This window comes from Dipodomys merriami, unplaced genomic scaffold, assembly GCF_024711535.1.
Source record: "Dipodomys merriami isolate MVZ:Mamm:240054 unplaced genomic scaffold, mDipMer1.0.p SCAF_19, whole genome shotgun sequence".
NCBI classification, from domain to species: domain Eukaryota; kingdom Metazoa; phylum Chordata; class Mammalia; order Rodentia; family Heteromyidae; genus Dipodomys; species Dipodomys merriami.
This window is the reverse complement of record NW_027203270.1, coordinates 3765383-3786985: the sequence shown is the minus strand read 5'-3', so window position 1 is coordinate 3786985 and position 21603 is coordinate 3765383. Positions and strand designations below refer to the sequence as shown.

The following is a 21603-nucleotide window of genomic DNA, read 5'->3' as shown; positions in this document are numbered from 1 at the left end:
ACTCAAGGAATGTTCTGGAGCTGTCCTTTCAGAGACTTGTGGGCTCTAAGGACTGCTCAACAAGAACAGAGTATTACCTGGCACCAGTGGCTTATACCTGTAATCCTAGCTACTCGGGAGGCTTAGATATGAGGATCGCTGTTCAAAGCCAGCCTGGGCAGACAAGTCTATAAGACTCTTGTCTCCACTAAACCACCAAAAAAAAAAAAAAAGCCAGAAGTGGAACTATGGCTCAAGTGGTAGAGAGCTAGCCTTCAGCAAAAGAAGCTCAGGGACAGTGCCCAGATGCTGAGTTCAAGTCCCAGGACCAGCATACACATACACACATATGCACACATGAACAAACACATATTCACATACACACACACATAACAAGAAGATGAAGGAGGAAAAGGAGGAAGAGGAGGAGGAGAGAGAGGGGGAGGGGGAGGAAGAGATATTTCCAAGGAGATGGAAGAGTGATTAATTTTGGCTGCAAGGAAATCCTTCTGTTTGATCCCATGGCACTCAGCTTCAGTGCCTCCCAGCCTCCTGTCCTGCTACTTGATGCCATTGTTTCTTTTGAGATGCTTCCTCCCTTCTTTTTTTTTTTTTTTTTTTTTTTTTTTTGTCGGCCGTGGGGCTTGAACTCTGGGCCTGGGCGCTGTCCCTCAGCTCTTCAGCTCAAGGCGAGCGCTCTACCACTTGAGCTACAGCGCCACTTCCGGTTTTCTGGTGGTTTATTGGAGATAGGAGTCTCACGGTCTCTCCTGCCCGGGCTGGCTTTGAACCGCGATCCTCAGATCTCAGCCTCCTGAGTAGCTAGGATTACAGGCGTGAGCCACCAGCGCCCGGCTACGCTTCCTCCCTTCTTTGAGGCCTCTTGCACCTCCCACCTAGTCACCTCTCTTCCCCAGCAGGCCCAGACACAGGACACCCCAACAGGAAGATACATAGGGACTGTAAATATGGCATGTCTTCTTTGGGAAGGAACCAAGTCACTGCCAGCATCTTTAGTCAACTATCAAGTGTTTATTGAACACCAAGCTACATGAATACCATGTCTAGCACCCCAGACTGCACTCAGACACAGGCAGAAGTCCAGGGCTCAGAAAACTTACAAAATAGTCTGGAAGGGATTGGGGAAAAGCAAAGGTCAAAGGCTACAGCTTCAGCTCAGGGAGAGGAAGCATTAAAATCTCAGGCCATCTCTGATGGCCTGCATCTTGGCAGAAAGGAAGATTTCCATAGAGGTTGGAAGTGGTGGGAGTCAGGCAGAAGAGCTGGAAGACTGAGGTGGCTGCTGTTGGCCTTGGGCAAATGCAAGAGAGAGCTAGCTGGAAAGGAAGACAGGGGGGACTGAGGTCTGAAGCTCTAAGGAACTGGGTCATCACACTTGTTTGAAATGGCAGCATGGACCAAAGGGGGAGAGTCACGATGCCATGTGGAAGGCCATGCCCCTAATTCTCCACTGAGGCCCAGGCTGAGAGGTCCAGCTTATCAATGGCTGAGCAGTCCACAAAGCCTTGGGGGTAGCTGTGGGCCTGGAATGGGTTCCGCGGGACCTTGGTGATGTGGGTGTTGTCACAGACAAGACGTGAGAAGGACACTTTCTGCAGAGAGGCTCGCTGCTTCTCTGTGAAGACCCCTGGGTTTTCCCACCAGAACCTGCAGAGACAGAAGTGGCATCAGTGCTGACAGTCCAGTGGCTGGTTCTACCCCCCATTGCCAAAGAGGTCACGTGGAAAAGCCCCATTGGTGCTGAGGTCTGGTGTCAGTCTTCTTGTAGGATGTTGGGGACCTCCACTTTAGTGAAGGGCTGCCTTGCTCTCCTAGGCAGAGATTTCACTTACCTGTCTCCGTCTCGAATTCGCTGGAACTGTTGGCCCAGGAGGCAGGCCAGGAGATGCCCTACCCGGCCTCGTTCTACCAGGGGCTCAGCAATGGCCCCGATCCAGATGTCGATGTTGTCAGGGGTCCCATAGAGACTCAGGAGCTTCTCGGCCAGCATCTCATTCCCCAGCACTGCGCTCAGTTCCTCCAGTGTCCATGGCTGAGAGAGGTCACAGAACTTTCTCCAGGAATTGTACCCTAGGGTGGGAGTCCGAAACTATCTCATCCCAAGGGCTTGTGGCCTCCCTTAGGGACACACCCACTCCAGCTCCATCAGCCCCAGAAAGTCTGGGCTCAGAGACACGGGGGAAGTGTTGATCCATTGTGTAGGTGTGTGGCACTTCAGTCTTAGGGGAGATGGAGAGAAGTTAGCAGCTTACCTGGTATTTACTCTCAGCCCAGGAACTATTCTAAGCACTGTTACAATGTCAAAACTGAAGAACAGAGATGTTAAGTCACTTGCCCAAAGTTCTATAACTAGTAAATGGCACAGCTGGCATTTGAATTCAGGCAGTCTGGTTCTTAATTACACTACATTCTTTTCTAGTATGTGTGTCAATATTGGGGCTTGAACTCAGGGCCTGAGCACTGTCCTTTAGTTTTTTGCTCAAATGCTAGTGCTGTATATTAACTTGAGCTATAGCTCCTCGTCTAGCTTTCTGGTGATTAATTGGAGAAAGGGTCTCATGGACTTTCCTGCCTGAGCTGGATTTGAACCACAATCCCTAGAATCTCAACCTCCTGAATAACTAGGATTATAAGCATAAGCCACCGATTCCTGGTCTATATTACTTTTTCTTTTCTTTCTTACTTTTTTTCTTCTGCCCATTTGGGGCTTGAAGTCAGGGCCTGGGCTCTGTCCTTGAGCTTTTCTGTGCTCAAGGCTAGAGCACTGTACCATTTGAGCCACAGTGCCACCTCCAGCCTTTTCTGTTTATGTGATACTGAGGAAATGAATATACTAGGCAAGCATTCTTATCACTAAGCCACATTCCCAGCTCCCAGTATTACTTTTTATAGGTACAAAAGCTAAAGTGCCTACAGGGTTCTGGGCTTTTAAAATTGACTTTCCAAGTTAGTTATGGATCTTTTTTTGATTTTTTTCCCCCTGCTGGTACTGGGGCTTGAACTCAGGGCCTCATGCAGTTGTTTGGCTTTTTCTGCTCAAGAACATCACTCTATCACTTGAGCCACAGCTCTACTTCCAGCTTTATGCTGTTTAATTGGAGATAAGAGTCTCATAGCTGGCTTCAACTAGTGATCCTCAGATTTCAGCTTCCTGAGGAGCTAGGATTACAGGCACAGACTGCTGGTACCCAGCTTAGCTGCTGATCTTTTTCATCTGAGGAACCTCAGAATATTACCAGGAACATGTCTGTATCTGCATTTGGGAGAATGGAGGACTCCCTTTCATGGACAAGCAAAGTGGGTTTTAAAACTTGCTTTCCGTTTCAGAATGGATCAGATCCTCAGGGCTACAGAAGAGAGTCTCTAGGAGTCCCAGAAGGTAGCCACAAACCCTCCAGGCCTGGCCAGACCCCAGAGATACACTCACCAGGCTGTCCATGGTCCCGGCAACGTTGTATATTGATGGAAGCCAGGTCGAAGCCATGGATGGTATGAGTTGGCTGGAAGAGCTTGTTGCGCAATTCTCCTGTCATCATTTTATCCTGTTTTACCAACTTGGCCTTTCTGGCTAGTAGACCTCGAACCAGCGGGTCAATGCCACCTGCAAAGGGAGACCAGAGGGTACCTTCTACAGCTGGCCCTGAATCTCTGAGTGGAAAGTAGCTGGCAGCAGGGAGAAAAGAACACAAAGAGTGCTCAGAAGAGAGGAGTCCAGGCTGCCTGTTTTGTTTGTAAGGTGGTGGAAAGGGGTATCTGTGGGATGACAGCCTTGAATATCAATGTCAAGAGCATTTTTGAGTTCTAATTCACGGATCCAGCAGCGTCTTCTCCTTCCATGTGTTCCCTGGAAGCACGCTGCAGTGTGGGAAATGTCCCATAAATAATTAGGAAATGGTTCCGACTTGTTAGGCCTTGAGGTAAGTTGATTTCAACACAGTCCCAGCCTAGGAGTAAAGAATTGATGCAGTCAAACTCTAGCACCTTGGGCTGAGATGTAGCTCAGTGGCAAGGGGCTTGCCTAGCAAGTGCAACGTCCTGGGTTCAATCCCCAGTACCAAAAAAGAAAAGACAAAAAAAAAAAAGTTTGCTGGGCACTGGTGGCTCACGCCTGTAATCCTACTCAGGAGGCTGAGATCTGAGGATTGTGGTTCAAAGCCAGCGGGGGCAGGAAAGTCAGTGACACTCTTATCTCCAATGAACCACCAGAAAACCGGAAGTAGCGCTGTTGCTCAAGTGGTAGAGTGCTTGCCCTGAGCTGAAGTGCTCAGGGACAGTGCTCATGCCCAGAGTTCAAGCCCCATGACAGACAAAAGAAAAAAAAGTTAAACTCTGGTACCTCATGGAAGTGGAAGGCCCTAGAAAAGAGCAGGATAAAGCCTATGAATTCTCTTCAGAGGTCAGAGAAACCAAGATCAGGGAAGGAGGAAGACGAATCCTAGGCATCTTAGAAGCTCTTGTGACTCATGATAAGGTACTCTAAGTATCTTATATTTAATTTTTTGGATACCCTCATGAGACATCTTTCCCCCTTTTTTGTGTCACTGGTACTGGGGCTTGAACTCAGGGCTTTGGGCACTATCTATCCCTTAGCTTTTGTGCTCAAGGCTGGTGTTCTACATTTGAGCCATAGATCAATGTTTTTTGTTTTTTGTTTTTTTTTTTTTTGTCTGTTGTGGGGCTTGAACTTGGCCACAGCGCCACTTTTGGTTTTTCTAGTGGTTTATTGGAGATAAGAGTTTCATGGATGGTGCCAAAAGAGGTGGCTCAGTGGTAGAGCACTTGCCTTGCATGCCTGAGGCCCTGGGTTTGATTCCTTAGCACCACATAAGCATAAAAGAAAAAAGCCGGAAGTGGCGCTGTGGCTCAAGTGGTAGAGCTCTAGCCTTAAGCTGAAGAGCTGAGGAACAGCACCCAGGCCCAGAGTTCAGGCCCCATGACTGGACCCCCCCCCCCAAAAAAAAATAAAAAAGAGTCTCATGGACTTTCCTGCCTGGGCTGACTTTGAACCATGATCCTCAGATCTCAGCCTCCTGAGTATGAGTAGCTAGGATTACAGGCGTGAGCCATGGTGCCCCATTTTTTTGGGTGGGGGAGGTCGTTAGCTACTTGGGGATAAGTCTCTTGGATTTGTGTGCCTGGTCTGGCTACAAACTGTGAACCTCAGATCTCAGTCTCCAGAGTAGCTAGGTTTATAGGCATGAGCCATTGGTGCCCAGTTGAGATATCCCCATTTGAAAGCCAGAAAATTGAGGTGCAGTGAGATAAATTGACTTACTCAGGGTCTCACAGGAAGTTTGTGGATCGTGACTTCCAAATTTGATTTCCCTACAAGCAGGTTGCAGAGTGGGAGAGACAGGTGAGAACTCCTTTAGGAAAGGACATACCGTCTTTGACCATCCTCCAGGTGTTGAAGAAGAGGGTATGCAGGGGTAGTTCTGGTTCTGGCCCCCATGGCTGATAATTCTCATCCAGGCGGGACACTGTGGAGGGGACCTCCAAGTGCCCAAAGCGGAAAGCAAAGGTAAAGACATTGGAAATTCGGGAGTCTACAGAGTCATTGTAGCCTTGGTATGGAGGGATCCACTTCTGCATCTCATCACCCAGGACAATGGGAAGGTAGTCTCTAAAAGTGATAATCTAAAGAGAGAAATAGGCCACAAGGACAGGGTGTGAGGAGGCTTGAACTTCTGCAGAAGGAGGTTGAAGTGAACTGTTGTCACTGGGATTAGCAGTCTAAATCCAAGGACATTAAACAGATAGCATTTGTACCCAGTGTTCATTCCTACGTTCATAGCAGACATTGGTAATTGATGATGATGTTCTTTCTGCCGATCTCTTGTGATTTGTTACCATATAGCCTCTACTAATTGGCCATTTAAATTTGGGATGTATTCTCTGCTCTAAGTAGCACAATTTGGGGGTCTAATTTTTTTTTTTGGGTCCAGTCATGGGGCCTGAACTCTGGGCCTGAGCGCTGTCCCTCAGCTCTTCAGCTCAAGGCTAGCACTCTACCACTGGAGCCACAGCGCCCACTTCTGACTTTTTTCTTTTTGCTTATGTGGTGCTGAGGAATCGAACCCAGGGCCTCATGCATGCAAGGCAAGCGCTCTACCACTGAGCCACCTTCCCAGCCCCTGGGGGTCTAATTTTTTATATGGAAATAAATCACTTGGGACTCTTTTCAGTCCCAAGAGTGCTCTAACTCTTGAGCTACATCCCCAGTCATGAAAATAGATCATTTTAATAATTAAAAAATATGTGCTTTAGACCTGGGCACTGGTGTCTCATGCCTCATTTAATCCTAACTACAAAGGAGGACTGTGATTTGAAGCCAACCTTGACAACAAAGACCATGAGACTCTTATCTCCAATTAACTAACTCAGAAAAAGCCAGAAGTGGTGCTGTGGCTTAAGTGGTCAGAGCACAAAGAGGCTCAGGGACAGCATCTAGGCCCTAAGCCCCCCCCCCCCCCCCAAAAAAAAAAAAAATTCCAGAACTGGCAAAAAAGAAAAAAACTGCTTAGGACTTCTGATTTTAGAACAAGGAGGAGATGGTTCATTTTACCTTTCTCTTCTTCATTCTCTATAACTAAACACTCTGGAAATTATTGAACAAGTGAATAGATCAGGCATGGCAGCGTATACATATAATCCCAGCGCTTGAGAGGCTCAGGCAAGAGGGTTGCTAGATAGCCTAGGCTATATAGCAAGACTCTGTTTTGAAAAACAACACCCTCCCTGCCCTGCCCCCCCCCCCCAAACACCTCTATGGGGAAAAAAAGACCGTGGACTGGCCAGGGACCTCAGAACTCAAGAAGTGACAATGTGGGCTGGGAATGTGGCTTAGTGGTAGAGCGCTTGCCTCGTATGCATGAAGCCCTGGGTTTGATTCCTCAGTACCACATACACAGAAAAAGCCAGAAGGGGTGCAGTGGCTCATGTGGTAGAGTGTGCTAGCCTTGAGCAAAAAGAAGCTCAAGGACAGTGCCCAGGCCCAGAGTTCAAGGCCCAAGACTGGCAAACAAAACGCTACCCCCCCCCCAAAAAAAAACCCAAACAAGTGACAATGTGGTGAGCTCCTCCATCCCTCAGACTGAATGCAGGAGTGACTGGCAGCCTGAAATCTCCAACAGACGTAGGAAAAAGAAGAAACCAAGGAAAGCATGAGCTCACCTTCTAAAAGACCAGGACAAGGGAAGTCCAGCACAGACCTAGCCCACAGCCCCAAGCCCATGGGATACCCTGACCACCTCAGCCTTTGCTCCACAACCCAGGCCATAGGCCAGTCTGATTAGCCTAGCATGGGGGCCACAGTGGAGCCCAGACTCTCCTTGGACTTTATCCTTAGCTCTGCACCAAGGATACCCAGGCTCAGTGGCGTCTACTTGTCTAGTAGGTTGCTTAGCAACTCTAGGCAGCCAGAGAGAACCTGCTTGCCCTGCAGATGGCAGTGGGCAGGGGCAGGAGCTGAGTGGGAAGCTCAGAAGCTCCAGGAGGATGAAGTGGACCCAAACAGCAGCAGAAGAACTCAGAGAACTAAGCCATCATCAGAACCAGAGCAGAACCTACTTGCTAACCAGCAGGCGAAGGCAGGAGATTTAAATAGGATCCTTAATAAGCCAAATGTTCAAGGTACAATTAGAAATGAGAGAGAAAAGAGATAAAGGGAGGTCAATTACAATATGAATCACATGTTGGAATTATCAAATAGAGATTTTTAAAGCAGTCACCTTGAAAATGCCTGAAGCACATCTGTAATCCTAGCTACTCAGGAGGCTGACATCTGAGGATCACAGTTCAAAGCTAGCCAAGGCAGGGGCTGGGAAGGTGGCTCAGTGGTAGAACACTTGCCTTGCATGCCTGAGGCCCTGGGTTCGATTCCTCAGCACCACATAAGCAAAAAGAAAAAAGCTGGAAGTGGCACTGTGGCTCAAGTGGTAGAGCGCTGGCCTTGAGCTGAAGAGCTGAGGGACAGTGCCCAGGCCCAGAGTTCAGGCCCCACGACCGGACCCCCCCCCCCCCAAAAAAAAAGCTAGCCAAGGCAGACAAACTTACTTGAGAGACTGTGTGTGTGCGGGGGGGGGGGGGGAAGAGGGGGGGTTATAGGGCTTAAACTCTGGGCCTGGGTGCTGTCCCTCAGTTCTTCAGCTCAAGGCTAGCACTCCACCACTTGAGCCACAGCACCACTTCTGGTTTTCTGACTGGTTTATTGGAAATAGAGTCTTATGGACTTTCCTGCCTGGACTGACTTTGAAACATGATGCTCTGATCTCAGCCTTCTGAGTAGCTAGGATTACAGGCATGAGCCATGGATGCCCAGTTTGAGAGATTCTTATTGCCAATGAGACAGCAAAAAGCTGGAAGTAAAGCTGTGGCTTAAGTGGTAAAAGGCCAGCCTTGAGAAAAAAAAAAAGCCAAGCTGAATGCTTAAGGCCCTGAGTTCAAGCCCCACACTCCTGAACAGCAACAACAACAAAAGCCTTAGTAATCAATTACAGAATATTCTCTTGCAACAACACCAAAAAACTCCCAGCAGAAAGGTAAAAGTCATAAAAAAAATTAAGTGAAATTATGGAACTGAAAACACTTGAAATAAATGAAAAGGGATGTGGGCAGACTTAGTAGTAGAGAGGACAGATTTGAAAACAGGTGAATAGAATGTACTCAATCCGCACCACAGAGAGAACTAAGACCGAGACCCTCTGGAAAACCAAAGCTTCAGGGCTCTCTTAGCATCAGTGGAGTTCCAGAAGTGGAGGAGGAGGAGGAGGAGGAGGAGGAGGAGGAGGAGGAGAGGAGGAGGAGGAGGAGGAGAAGGAGAGAGAGAAAGAGAGAGAGAGAGAGAGAGAGAGAGAGAGAGAGAGAGAGAGAGAGAGAGAGAGAGGATGAAAAAGGAGTTAAATAATGCCTTGAAAATTTCCCAGCATTGGAAATATTGGGAGGACATGTATTTACAGATCCAAAAATGAGTTATGCCCCAAACAAGGAAAACCTAAAAAGTTTATTCTAAGACACATCATAATTAAATTTCTGAATGCTAAACACAAAGAAAGAGTTTATATTTTTCTTTTTTCTTTTTTTTTTAGTGTTTGAAGACATGCAATTCAATGGAGAAAGATGGCTTTTTCAGTAAGTGATAGAGCCATTGGACATCAGTAGGCAAAACTAAGCAAAAACATAACCAAAACCTCATATTTCATTCAAAAATGAACCCCAAATGGATTGTGGCCTTATGCGTAAAATATGAAACAATGAAACTCCTAGAAAATACAAAAATAGGAAGAAATCTTTATTAGGTCTAAGGAAAGAACTTCAAGCACAATCTCCATGAGAGTGAAAATTGATAAAATGGACCACAGTAAATTCAGAATTAGGAGCTTTTGCAGAGCAAAAGAGAATGAAAAAAATTAAATTATAGGTCTGGGCACAGTGGCATATACCTGTATTCCAGTTATATTGGAGGCATAAGTTGGAATATCTTGGTTGGAGATGAGTTCTAGGTAAAAGCATAAGACCTTATTTGAAAAATAATGAAAGCAAAAAGGACTGTGAATATGATTCAGGTAGTAGAGTGCTTACCTAGCAAGAATGAGGCCCTGAGTTTCAAATCCCAGTACGGCCAAAACAACAAACAAACAGAATAAAACAAAACAAAAAAAATCAAATTACAGTGTAGAAAAGATCTGTAAATCATTTATGTGAGAAAGGACTTCAAAATTCAATAATAAAAGACAGAGTCTAAAGTTATAAAGTGAGCAGTATACACGAACAGGATATTGAATAGAATATACAGATGGTAAATAAACATACAAGGAAGCACTGAACCTCACTTGCCATTGGAGAAATGCAAATCTAAACTACAAGAAGGTATTTCTGCCATCAGACAGGGTGAAATAAAAGAAAGCGATGACATGAAATACAAACCAGAGCTGAGAAACAGGAGCATGTGTACAATGCTGGAGGAAATGTAAAATGATATAGCATTCTAGAAAAGAGTCTGGCAAGTTCTTTTAAGACTACAAATGGATTTATCATAGAACCCATTGTATTCTTGGATATATATCCCCCCAAATAAAAACTTATTTTCATGTAGAAATTTATACACCAGGGCTGGGAAGGTGGCTCAGTGGTAGAGCGCTTGCCTTGCATGCCTGAGGCCCTGGGTTCGATTCCTCAGCACCACATAAGCAAAAAGAAAAAAGCCGGAAGTGGCACTGTGGCTCAAGTGGTAGAGTGCTAGCCTTGAGCTGAAGAGCTGAGGGACAGCACCCAGGCCCAGAGTTCAGGCCCCACGACCGGACCAAAAAAAAAAAAAAGAAATTTATACACCAATGTTCAAAGATTTATTCATAATAATACTCAAATGAGAAGTTATCTGAATAACCTTCAATAGCTGAAGAGTCAAATGAACTGTGGTTCATAGTATACCATAGTATACCATGGAATGCAGCAATGAAGAGGAAGAAATATTGATGCCACCTGAATGGACCTCAATGATAAAAACCCACCTCAAAAGAATACTTACTGCATAATTCCACTTCCAAAGCACTTGTGACCTAACATAACTATGCCAATGGAAAAGAGAATAGTGTTTTCCACAGAGGTGGGCGTGAGTGAGAGTAGAGTGCTTATGAAAAGTGCCATGAGGAGACTGCACAGTCGTCTCTTTGTTTTGATGGTAGCTGCGTAAAAGTTATGCCCAAGATAAAATTGCACAGTGCTGCACAGATGCATGGATGAAGCATTTATGACTGGTGAAATCTGAATAAGCTCCTATGATTTAGATCAATGTTAACTTCCTGCTTTTGGCACCGTACAGTTTTCTCTTTCTTTCTTTCTCTTTCTTTCTTTCTTTCTTTCTTTCTTTCTTTCTTTCTTTCTTTCTTTCTTTCTTTCTTTCTTTCTTTCTTTCTTTCTTTCTTTCTTTCTTTCTTTCTTTCTTTCTTTCTTTCTTTCCTCTGGGCCTGGGCTCTGTCCTTCAGCTCTTCAGCTCAAGGCTAGCGCTCTACCACTTGAGCCACAGCCCCACTTCTGGCTTTTTTCTTTTTGTGTATGTGGTGCTGAGGAATCGAACCCAGGGCCTCATGCATTCAAGGCAAGCTCTCTACCACTGAGCCACCTTCCCAGCCCTTTCTTTCTTTCTTTCTTTTTTTTTTTTAAATTATCTTGTTGTAAAGATACTGTATAGAGGGGTTACAGTTACATGAGTAACGGAATGAATACATTTCTTGTCAATTATTGTTACCCCCCCCCTTGTTTTTCTCCCACTATCCCCCGCCTTTTGTTTGTCAGTCATGGGGCTTGAACTCAGAGCCTAGGTGCTGCCCCTCAGCTCTTCAGTTCAAAGCGACCACTCTACCACTTAAGCCACAGCGCCACTTCCAGTTTTCTGGAAATAAGAGTCTCATAGACTTTCCTACCCAGGGTGGCTTTGAACCATGATCTTCAGATCACAGCCTCCTGAGTAGCTAGAATTGCAGGTGTGAGCCACTGGCTCCCGTTAAGGGATTTGTGTTTTGACAGAGAAGTTGAGGAAACCAAAGGAGGGAGGGTTTGTAAGAATGAGACACTGGGGGAGACAGCACAGGAGAGGAAGGTATGGGGGAGGCAGCCGGAGGTGAGTAGGGCTGTGAGCCAGGTGGCCTGGCTGGGGGTGAGGGGAAGGCACCCTGCACCTCCCTACCTGCACAAAGGCTCCCAGGATTTTCCGAGCTTCTTGGTAGAGCTTGTCTCCCTCCCAGTGAGGGTTGAGTCTCTTCAGTTCTCTGGCCAGCCGGTTGTGCTCACGGAGAAAGAGTGTGTGGGCAGTAGCCAGTAGGATCTGCTCCGAGGCACGAGAATCTCCTGAAAGCCCACAAGGCAGGAAAGTGGGTTCTCCCTGAGCAGCCTCAGTACCCGGGGACCCCACCGAGAGACAGAGGTACCCCCACAGATGGAGGGTGGGAGCCACAGTTTTGCTTCTCTGTTCTATATTCATGCTTTTAGCTATGTGATCTTAACATTTACTCTCCTCATTTGGCAATGTGGGGCTCTAGGGCCTACAAGGATTTGGTAAAGGGCAGGCCTTGAGTTCAAGCCCCAGCACTGGTACAAACCAATGAAAGAAAACCCAAACCAAACAAGAAGAAGGCTTCAGGATTGCAGCTTTGAGGGGAGAGCCTGGATGGTAGTGAATTCTTCTGGGCAGAAGTGGCGGGAGAAGGATCTGGAGGTGAGGCCTACTGGGGAAGGAGCGAGGAACAGGAATGGAGGAGATGTCCGGGTGGGGGTGCTGGGAGTTCACGTCTCCAGGCATCCTCTAAGCTTCAAGAAAGCTTATACAATTCACAAATGCTTGGTGCTCCTAGCTGCTTTTATGAAAACCTGGAAGGGGCTTAATTTGAGGTCTAGATTGGCATAGGGTATGTGTGGGGACACAAAATTCAAGAGATCTCACAAGGGAGCTAGGCTCAGGGCTGGTCTCTTGCCTTGTGACCAGAAGTTTGTCCTTGGAAAGTCTTTTTTGTTTGTTTGAGGAGAAAAGGCTTTCAGAAGCCAAAGACAGAGAGAGCCAGAGGACATGTGCCCCTGGAATAAATAGAATCAGGAGGCTTTGGTTGTGCATAGGTTTCTTAGAATGGTGGCTTTGCCCAGGTTACTTAGAAGCCTTAACACACACACACACACACACACAGACACACACACACACACACACACACACAAACATGTTCACACATGTATATAACAAACTCTTAATCTAGAACCTCTTCTAGTAAATTACCTTAATAAATGACAACATCCCTGGTACTGCAATAACAACAATAAAAAAAATGAAAATAAAGATTCATCACAAGGATGTTGATTATCCAAGCAACAAGAAAACAGAAAAACACATCAACTCTAGAAGATAGCTGAATAACTCTAAAAAGGGTTGAAAAGAAATGATGGTAATATATGTGACACAATACCTTGCCTCTATTAGAGTACCCTCTTAGCATGTAGTATGTGGAGTGAAGACACCAGGTTATAAAGCATTATTTATAGTGTGTAGTTCACTATGCAAAATAATAGGGAATAGGGCTGGGAAGGTGGCTCAGTGGTAGAGTACTTGCCTTGAATGCATGAGGCCCTGGGTTCGATTCCTCAGCACCACATAAGCAAAAAGAAAAAAGCCAGTCTCTCTGATCTTTTCTAGCTCTTTCCTTCTCTTCTCTTTCCCAACTCTCCTCTCTTTTCCCAGCTCTCTCTCTTTCCCAGCTCTCTTTCCCAGGCCTTTCCCCACCACGTGGAGGACCAAGATGGCCTGGTGCCAGCCAGAACGATAAATAAACCTACCCCTTACCTGAATACCACGTGCGTGGTGCTGTTCTTACTCGGCTACCTCTTTTTAAAAACCTAACATAAATGGTGCCGTGACTTGGATAAAGGGCTTAAAGTCAGGATAGGTGGGATTCCTCTCTGTTTTTTTTCCTCTTTTTTCTTTTTTTGTTTGTTTTTCCCTTTTTGCTCTGAGGAATACCCACAGTTCTGACGGCCTTTTTGCGAACTGGTCTGTCTGCTGTGGACACAGCGCATCGATACCATTGCTGGCCTTCACATCCACGTCCACACCACTTCTCTACTTTGGTGAGTGAAACTACTCTCTACGGCTTTCTGTTGCTCAGTCTCTGTCCAGATGTGGTACCACGCCAGAGAGCTCCTACGGTCTTTAGCTGAAAGGCCGGTCACCTCTGAAGCCGAGGACACTTGACTTTGGGGGGTTGGCCATTTCTTTCTAGATGGCTCTGGGGGAAGTCGGGACGCCATTTCTGCCTGGTCAGCTCTCCTTCACTCACCAGACTGACTCTCCTACTCATTTAATGGGGTGCTGCGAATCACACCTGAGCCGTGAAACCCCTTTGAAATGCCTCCTGTGCTCCCTGGAAAGACAGAGCTCCTAATTTTATGCCATTCTCAGATGTACACAGTTTTTGTCACTGCAATGGTAAATGGTCAGAAGTCTGTTTACTTTCAGGCTCTCTTTGCTCTCTCTCTGCCATTCATGTCCAACTTGTCCTATCTCTTCCTTTCTCTTTTCTACATTTTGGCTTGTGCCCTGAAGAGTGCCACGCAGGCTGGGTCCCAGGGACCCCCCTCTAGGTTCCCTCTCAAAGGCTAGCCAATGTAGGCTTGATCTATTTGTTCAGGGTTTCTTTGCATTTTTTCAGAAATTTGCCATCTTGAGTTCGCCATCTTGGCCACATGGTGGGTTAAGGGTTTGGCCCCATCTGGCCCTTAACCTTCCACTAAGCTTACTACTCCATCCATCTATTCCAAGGTGCCTTGCTAACAAGTTGCTCTTTTCACAGGCCCTGGTAACTGAGGCCCAACCATGTGATGTGCTTTGTTAGCAAAGATGTCTAAACATTGTTGTCAAAATTTTAGGTTTTGAGTTTTGCCTTTTTTGTTTTGTGTTGTGTATTCTGGTACTGACTATATGACTCTAAAATATTGGGCATATCTGTGCTAAAATTCTCATCACATCTAATGAGTTTTGTCATTTCAGAATATTTGTCAGTCAATTCTTGATAAGGACCAGGTAAGCTCTGCTTATTCTATTTGATCTCCTTGTTGCTTTAATTGGAAATAATAAAGGGCTTTTGTGGCAAACATTTCAGTTCAAAGCCAGCCTGGGCCGAAAAATCCCTAAGACTCCATCTCCCAACTAACCTGCAAAGAGCCAGGCTGGAAGCATGGCTCAAGACTCTTATCTCTAACCAGCCAAACACTGGAAGTGCTATTGTAACTCAATGTGGTAGAGCACTAGCCTTGAGCAGAATTGCTCAGGGACAGTGCCCAGGCCTTGAGTTCAAACCTCCTTGAATACCAACTGGGACAAGCCATCCCAGCAACGAGCACCAAGACTGAGTCAGTCTGGGGAACAAGGGAACATGGAGAGGAGTAAGAGGAGATGATGTCACATCAGCTACTTTATGCCTGCCCTTTCAAAATTAACCAGAGCCAGGAGGTCAGTAGAAGTAAGAAGCCTGCCCATCCAATGTCTATACTTATCTACCTATTAACTGAACAGGAATTTATATTCTTGCCTTTGTCACCTGACTTCTCTACCTAGTTGCCAGATGTCAGAAGTAGCTAGGGACATTTCTACCAGCATTTTCAGCCCCAAGTCCTTCCTCTTGCCATTTATTTGCTCTCTAGTATTTTTTTTTCCAGCCCCTCAATGCTAATGAGAGTTCTCCAGACTTCATCTAAGGACTCACACCACCAAGGGACAGCTGCTGCTCACTGCCTTCTCTGGGAGGGGACCAAATTCTAGCTTTTTACCCCTATTGTCGACGCCCTTTGTCAGCAGGAAGTAGCCAGCGAGAATCCGCACCCCATTCCATGATTATTAAAAGGCTGGAATGTAAGGTCCACTCCTGGATGGCTAGCAGACTGCACCCTCTGCAGCAAAGTCTCCACCCAGTACCTGTGTTACCTAGGCAACTGGGACACCTGGAAGAGGTCACATCTTCATCCACTGAGATCACATCTGAATTTGATGTGGCCACACCTTTCTCCGCCCATACCCTACATAAGGCCCAGCCCAGGCCCAGAAGCTCTCTCTCTCTGCTCTCTCTCTGCTCTTTTCTAGCTCTTTCTCAGCTCTTTCCTTCTCTTCTCTTTCCCAACTCTCCTCTCTTTTCCCAGCTCTCTCTCTTTCCCAGCTCTTTTTCCCAGACCTTTCCCCACCACGTGGAGGACCAAGATGGCCTGGTGCCAGCCGGAACGATGAATAAACCTACCCCTTACCTGAAAAAAAAGAAAAAGAAAAAAGAAAAAAGCCAGAAGTGGCGCTGTGGCTCAAGTGGTAGAGCACTAGCATTGAGCTGAAGAGCTGAGGGACAGCGCCCAGGCCCAGAGTTCAGGCCCCATGACTAGACCCCCCCCCCAAAAAAAAATAATAATAGGGAATATACCTGTGCTAGGAAAAGTATGGGAAAGATTGCCATTAAAATATTAATGGTGATTATTGGGGAGTAATAGGATCATGTGACTTTTCTTGGTGTGTTTCTGGACTTCCTCATTATTATTATGATTATTTTTTTTGCCAGTCCTGGGGCTTGAACTCAGGGCCTGGGCACTGTCCCTGAGCTTCTTTTGCTTAAGGCTAGCACTTTATCACTTGAGTCATAGTACCACTTCTGGCTTTTCCTGTTTATGTGGTACTGAGGAATTGACCCAGGGCTTCATGCACGCTAGGTAAGCACTCTACCACTAAGCCACATTCCCAGTCCTTCCTCATCTCATAGTACTGTAAATATATCTTCTCTTGTTATTGGGCCTTTTTTCCTTTGTGATGGTTCTGTGGCTTGAACTCAGGCCCTGGTCTCTACCTCTTGAGCCACAGCTGTTCTTCCATCTTTTTGGAGGTGAATGGGAGATAACAGTCTCACAGATTTTCCTGCCCAGGCTGGCTCTGAATCACAATCCTCAGATCTCAGCCTCCTGAATAGCTAGGATTACAGGCATCAGCCACTGGTGCTAGGCTTATTGGGCCTTTCTTTTATTTTTTTTCCAATGCACCACAGACAGTGGTGGCTCAGTGGAGAAGCCTCCCTGATGATCCCCTTGCCTCTTCCCAGCCTAGGCTCACCTGCCAGAAAGCACGGCACCTGGGCCATGGTGTTGATGATCTCGCAGGGACTGGGCCTCTGGGTGACAAAAGGCAGGTAGGGCAGCTCCCCATCTGAGAACTCTTGATTGACAGCCATGAGGCCCAGAGGACTGCTATGGTTGCGCAGGCGGTTGGCCAGGCTTGGTTCGGGACCATAAACAAAGCTGGCATCCAAGAAGGAGGTTACAGCGTTGATTTGTTCTCGAGCCAGGGACCGATAGGGTGGAGTGGGACAGACAAATCCAGCTCGGAAGAAAGGCATGCACTTCCCTTGAGTCTTCACCTTGGGGTCACTGGAGGGGAACTGCAGAGAGATTAGGAGGGGGGTGGTTGGTGATTGCAGGGGCAGATGTCTGGGCTCAGATAACCTTTCCCAAGAGACAGAGTGGATGCAAAGATATTGAAGATGGCTGGGCACTGGTGGCTCACCCCTGTAATCCTAGCTACTCAGGAGGCTGAGTCCTGAGGATCACCCTTCAAAGACAAGCCCAGGCAGGAAAGTCCGTGAGACTCTTATCTCCAATAAACTACTCAGGAAAAGCTAGAAGTGGAGCTGTGGCTCAAGTGGTAGAGCACTAGCCTTGAACACAAAGAGGCTCAAGGACAGTGCCAGGTGCTGAGTTCAATCCATATATATATATATATACATATATATATATATATATATACACACACACACACACACACACACACACACATATATATATATATGTATATATATATATTCAATAAAGTAATAGTTAAAAACTTCCAAAATCTTTCACAGTGAGGCTCTCTGAATTTTGGTTGGGGAGTGTGCTCTGGCATTCCTGGACAGGAAAGTAGCACATAAGATGAGAAAAAGTTAACAATTGCTACTAAAAAAAAGGGGGCAGGGCACTCTAAGCCAGGTGCTGGTGGCTCACACCTATAATCCTAGCTACTCAGGAGGCTGAGATCTAAGGGTCTCAGCTAGCCCAGACAGGAAAGTTCTAATAAGAGACTCCTACTAGCTACAAAAAAAAAAAAAAAAAGGCCAGAAGTGGAGCTGTGGCTCAAATGGTTGAGCATCAGCCTTAAATGAAAGCCTTAAGTGAGTTCAAATCCCAGTACTGATAAAATGAAAAAAATAAATTTAAAAAATTGACACCTTATTTAATTTGGACCTACTACATGCAGGCAATATGAATACTTCATCGTACTTCTATCCTTCTGAGACCTATCAGGTTGACAATTTGATTCCATTTTACATATGGTAAAACAGACTCAGATAGGGTGTCAGTTTCCCAGGCACTAACAAACTAGAAGGGAAAGATGTGAGATACAGATCCAGACTGAAAATTCCCTAGCTCATGCTCTTTATCCTCAGCATATAGGCTTGACTTCCTCCTCCTCCTCCTCCTCCTCCTCCTCCTCCTCCTCCTCCTCCTCCTCCTCCTCCTCCTCCCCCTTCTTCTTCTTCTTCCTTGTCCTCCTCCTCCTCCTCCTCTCTTCTTCTTCATCTTTGTCTTCTTCTTCATCTTTGTCTTTGGTCAGGTGTGGAGCTTGAACTCTGTGGCTGAGTGCTGTCCCTCAGCTCTTCAGCTCAAGGCAAGTGCTCTCTCACTTGAGCCACAGCACCACTTCCAATTTTCTGGTGGTTTATTGGAGATGAGTTTCACAGACTATCCTTCCCAGGCTGGCTTTGAACTGTGATCCTCAGATCTCAGCCTCTTGAGTAACTGTGGATTACAGGCCTGAGCCTCCCTCATCCAGTTCTAGGCTTGACTTCTTTTTTTGTTGTTGTTGGTCGTGGGTCTTGAACTCTGGGCCTGGGCGATGTCCCTCAGCTCTTCAGCTCAAGGCTAGCACTCTACCTCTTAGGTCACAGTGCCACTTCTAGTTTTCTGAGTGGTTTATTGGAGATAAGAGTCTCATGGACTTTCCTTCCCCGGGCTGGCTTAGAACCACGATCTTCAGACCTCAGCCTCCTGAGTAGCTAGGATTACAGGTGTGAGCCACCAGAGCCTGGCTAGGCCTGACTTCTTATTTGCATAAATAAATGACAGTCTTAACCCATGAAAAGAAAAAGGGTGTCTGTCACTGCAAATTCTTCTCCCTGCTGGCTCTTCCCCCAAATCCCTGATGTTTACTGATTCACCCATCCATCAACTTTCATCTCCTGGAAAATGAAGTCATCATTCAAGATGACTTTAGGGCCAAAGTTCCGCAAATTTTAAATGTAGAATGAATCTCCTGGTAAAATGTAGAATCTATTTCCCAGTGTGTTGGGGAAGGCTTGAGATTTTTGCACTGCTGATAAACTTCTACATGATAGATGATTCTGGTGGAAGATGTAAATTCCCCTCCTCAAAGCTTCTGAATTATTATTATTATTCCTTGTGCCAGTAGAGAGGCTTGAACTCAAGAGCCTAGGTGCTGTCTCTTGTTTGTTTTCTCAAGGCTGGCACTGTACCACTTGAGTTATAGCTCCATTTCTGGTCTTCTGACTTTTTTTTTTTTTTGAGGTGGTTAATTGAAAATAAGAGTCTCCTGGACTTTCTTGCCGGGTCTGGATTCGAATCAAGATCCTCAGATCTCAGCCTCCTGAATAGCTAGGATTACAAGCGTGAGCCACTGCTCACTTGTTCACTTACCACACTGTCTTTGACAGCAGGAACAATGTCTTCCTCATCTTTGAAAACCCAATGTATTATGCATTGCCTGGCAATTGGATATAATGTGTAATCACTGATTGGTAGGTGAGGGAATGGATGAATGCCCATATGAGATTTGGGAAGCTATTAAGTCAGCACCCACATCTCTCAGGAGACCCACAATTGCTCCCCTGGGGTAGTTAGGGGCTGCTACAGGGGCCTACCATGATGGGGAAACAGTTGTCTCCCTGGATACAGTACTCATCACACTGTGCCTTAGAGTAGTTGCTACTGCTCATCTCAGTGTCAGGGGCAAAATCCAAGTCATGATCCACAATTTGGCCCCACTGCATGAAGAGCAGGGACCAGTTTGGGTCCAGAACATCCTTCTCATTCAGATAGGCAGCGATCTCGTTGGATACATCTCGGGCCTGCAGGTGGAGAGAGAAGAGGAGGGCAGATGGGGAAGAAAATGTACTTTGAGGGTCAGATTCAACTACGCTTTACTAGTACATCAGCTGTAACAGCTACAAGGCATTTAGTCCCCGAACAAGGAGTCTGTGAGGTAGAAGGCATTAACTCTTGTAGCAGGTAAGGAGACAGATGGGTTTGAACCCGGGTCTGTATGATTTCATGCGCAATGTCAGTGCCCTGTCCACTACCAAGCAGGGTGAGAAGACAAAGCCAGATTGCTCCTGAGAGGCCTGGCCATGGCGATGCCAGGTGTCTGTGGACAGGGGAGGGGGCTTTGGGGAGGGACTGCCAACTCAGATGAGGCCAACGACAGCTGAAGCACCCCAGGGGCTGACCCAGAGTGAAGGGGAGCAGGATGGGGCGGGGAGGCCATCTGCTTGGGAGACCCCAGGGTATCTGGCCTGTAGAGGGGAGGGAGGGAAGGGGGAGAGAAGAAGGGGGAGGAGAGGAAGAAGGAGAGGGGGAGAGAGACAGAGACAGAGAACGCGCCAGCCAGCGAGCACCGCGTGGCTCGGCCCCGGGCTCTGCTGCCCTCTCGTGGCGTTTTCGAGGAACAACACAAGTCCGAATCGCCTTTCTCCCGCAGGGCTGAGTCCCCGCCTCCCCCTAGCCCTTGTGGGGAGCGGGTATTGGGGGTTCGCGGATCTCCTCCCCTGCACCTCCCCTCCTTCACCCCGTCCGCCCTCACCAGCGGGAGCGGGAAGCCGTTCCGCGTCTTGCCCGGCGTCCACCCGAAGGGGAGGGAGAGCCCGTCCTCGTACTCGGCCGGCAGCCAGCGAGCCAGCGCCCGGTTGGCGGCTCCCCGCGTGGGGTCCCTCCTGAAAGCCGGGGAGACCCCCCTCAGCCCCCGCCGCTGGTCTCCGGGGTTCGGGGGGGGCCCAGGGCCCTGACCCAGAGTAAGGAGACCGGCGGCAGCGGCCTCTCAAATATGGAGATCTGAGCCCCTTGTTCCCCCTCCCCACCCAGGCCCTGGTGAAGGGCCCCCCCGCCCCCTCCATTGGATACAAGGGTTTCCTTTGAAAGGGTCCTGGAGGGTGAAGCGGTGGGTGGCAGGTCTTCCTGGAATGGCTGGGTGGGGCTGGGTAGGTGTCACCCCACCCTGCCCAAATCACCTGTTATTACATTCTCCAGTAATGGTGCGGTAAGGGCTGCTGGTGTCACAGGTCACTACTGGAGCCGGGGCATCACAGCCCACCTCCCAGGACAGCGATGTCAGGTCCAGGCTGGGCTCTGAAACAGAAGAGACGCCCCCAACCCCAAAGAGGCTCAGAGTTCTCAGCCCTTTCTAAGGCCCTGGCAGGAGGCAGAAAAAACTTAAGATGAGGTCAGATGGGTCTTAAGCCAGAACAAAACAGGAATCCCAATCGCTGGTGAAATAATCCCAGTAAATCCACCTGACACGGGTGGCTTCCCTGTTGCAGTCACTCAGAGAAGGGATGACTCTGTGGTGTGGGACAGCCAGCCCATGTTTACTGACTTTGGTACTTCCTCCAGTACCTTACCCAAGTTATTTATGCAAAGAACACCCTTGTCCCCACTGTGACCTTCCTTAGGGCTGAGTTCCTTCATTTGCTAAAAGGGCACTGGCCTAACTGTCCCCTAAGGCGCTCCTGGTTCTGCTGGTTTGCCCTATGAGCCTAGGATGGGAGAGATAGGAGGGCCTTTCTGCGCTGACAGCCCGGGACAGTGATCACAGCTTTTGGTGGCCTCTGACCTCCCCTCCCCTCCCCTCCTTTCCCTTTCTTTTCCCTGCCCTTCCCTTTTCCTCCTCCTCCTCTTCTCCCCCCCCCCTCATATTTTGTGTCAGTACTGGCTATTAATGTAGGGTCTCATGCTCTCACTTGCCTTTTTGGTTTTTGTTTTGGTGCCAATCCTGGG

General features: G+C 47.4%; 1 protein-coding gene across 4 annotated transcripts in view; it reads right to left on the bottom strand.

Moving 5' to 3' along the window:
• Positions 1-1001: 1001 nt before the first annotated feature.
• The window catches only part of Lpo (lactoperoxidase), a 35273-nt gene continuing 14671 nt past the window's right edge, over positions 1002-21603 (bottom strand). For all 4 annotated transcript variants that reach the window (XM_070026992.1, XM_070026995.1, XM_070026993.1 and 1 more), the window contains 9 exons: positions 20838-20955; positions 20414-20543; positions 19476-19682; positions 16616-16940; positions 11684-11844; positions 5385-5637; positions 3428-3601; positions 1833-2070; positions 1002-1647 (listed from right to left, as the gene is read on the bottom strand). In XM_070026992.1, the coding sequence (XP_069883093.1) occupies positions 1440-1647; positions 1833-2070; positions 3428-3601; positions 5385-5637; positions 11684-11844; positions 16616-16940; positions 19476-19682; positions 20414-20543; positions 20838-20955 (1814 nt within the window). In that variant the 3' untranslated portion in view covers positions 1002-1439. The remainder of the gene's footprint in view (positions 1648-1832; positions 2071-3427; positions 3602-5384; positions 5638-11683; positions 11845-16615; positions 16941-19475; positions 19683-20413; positions 20544-20837; positions 20956-21603) is intronic.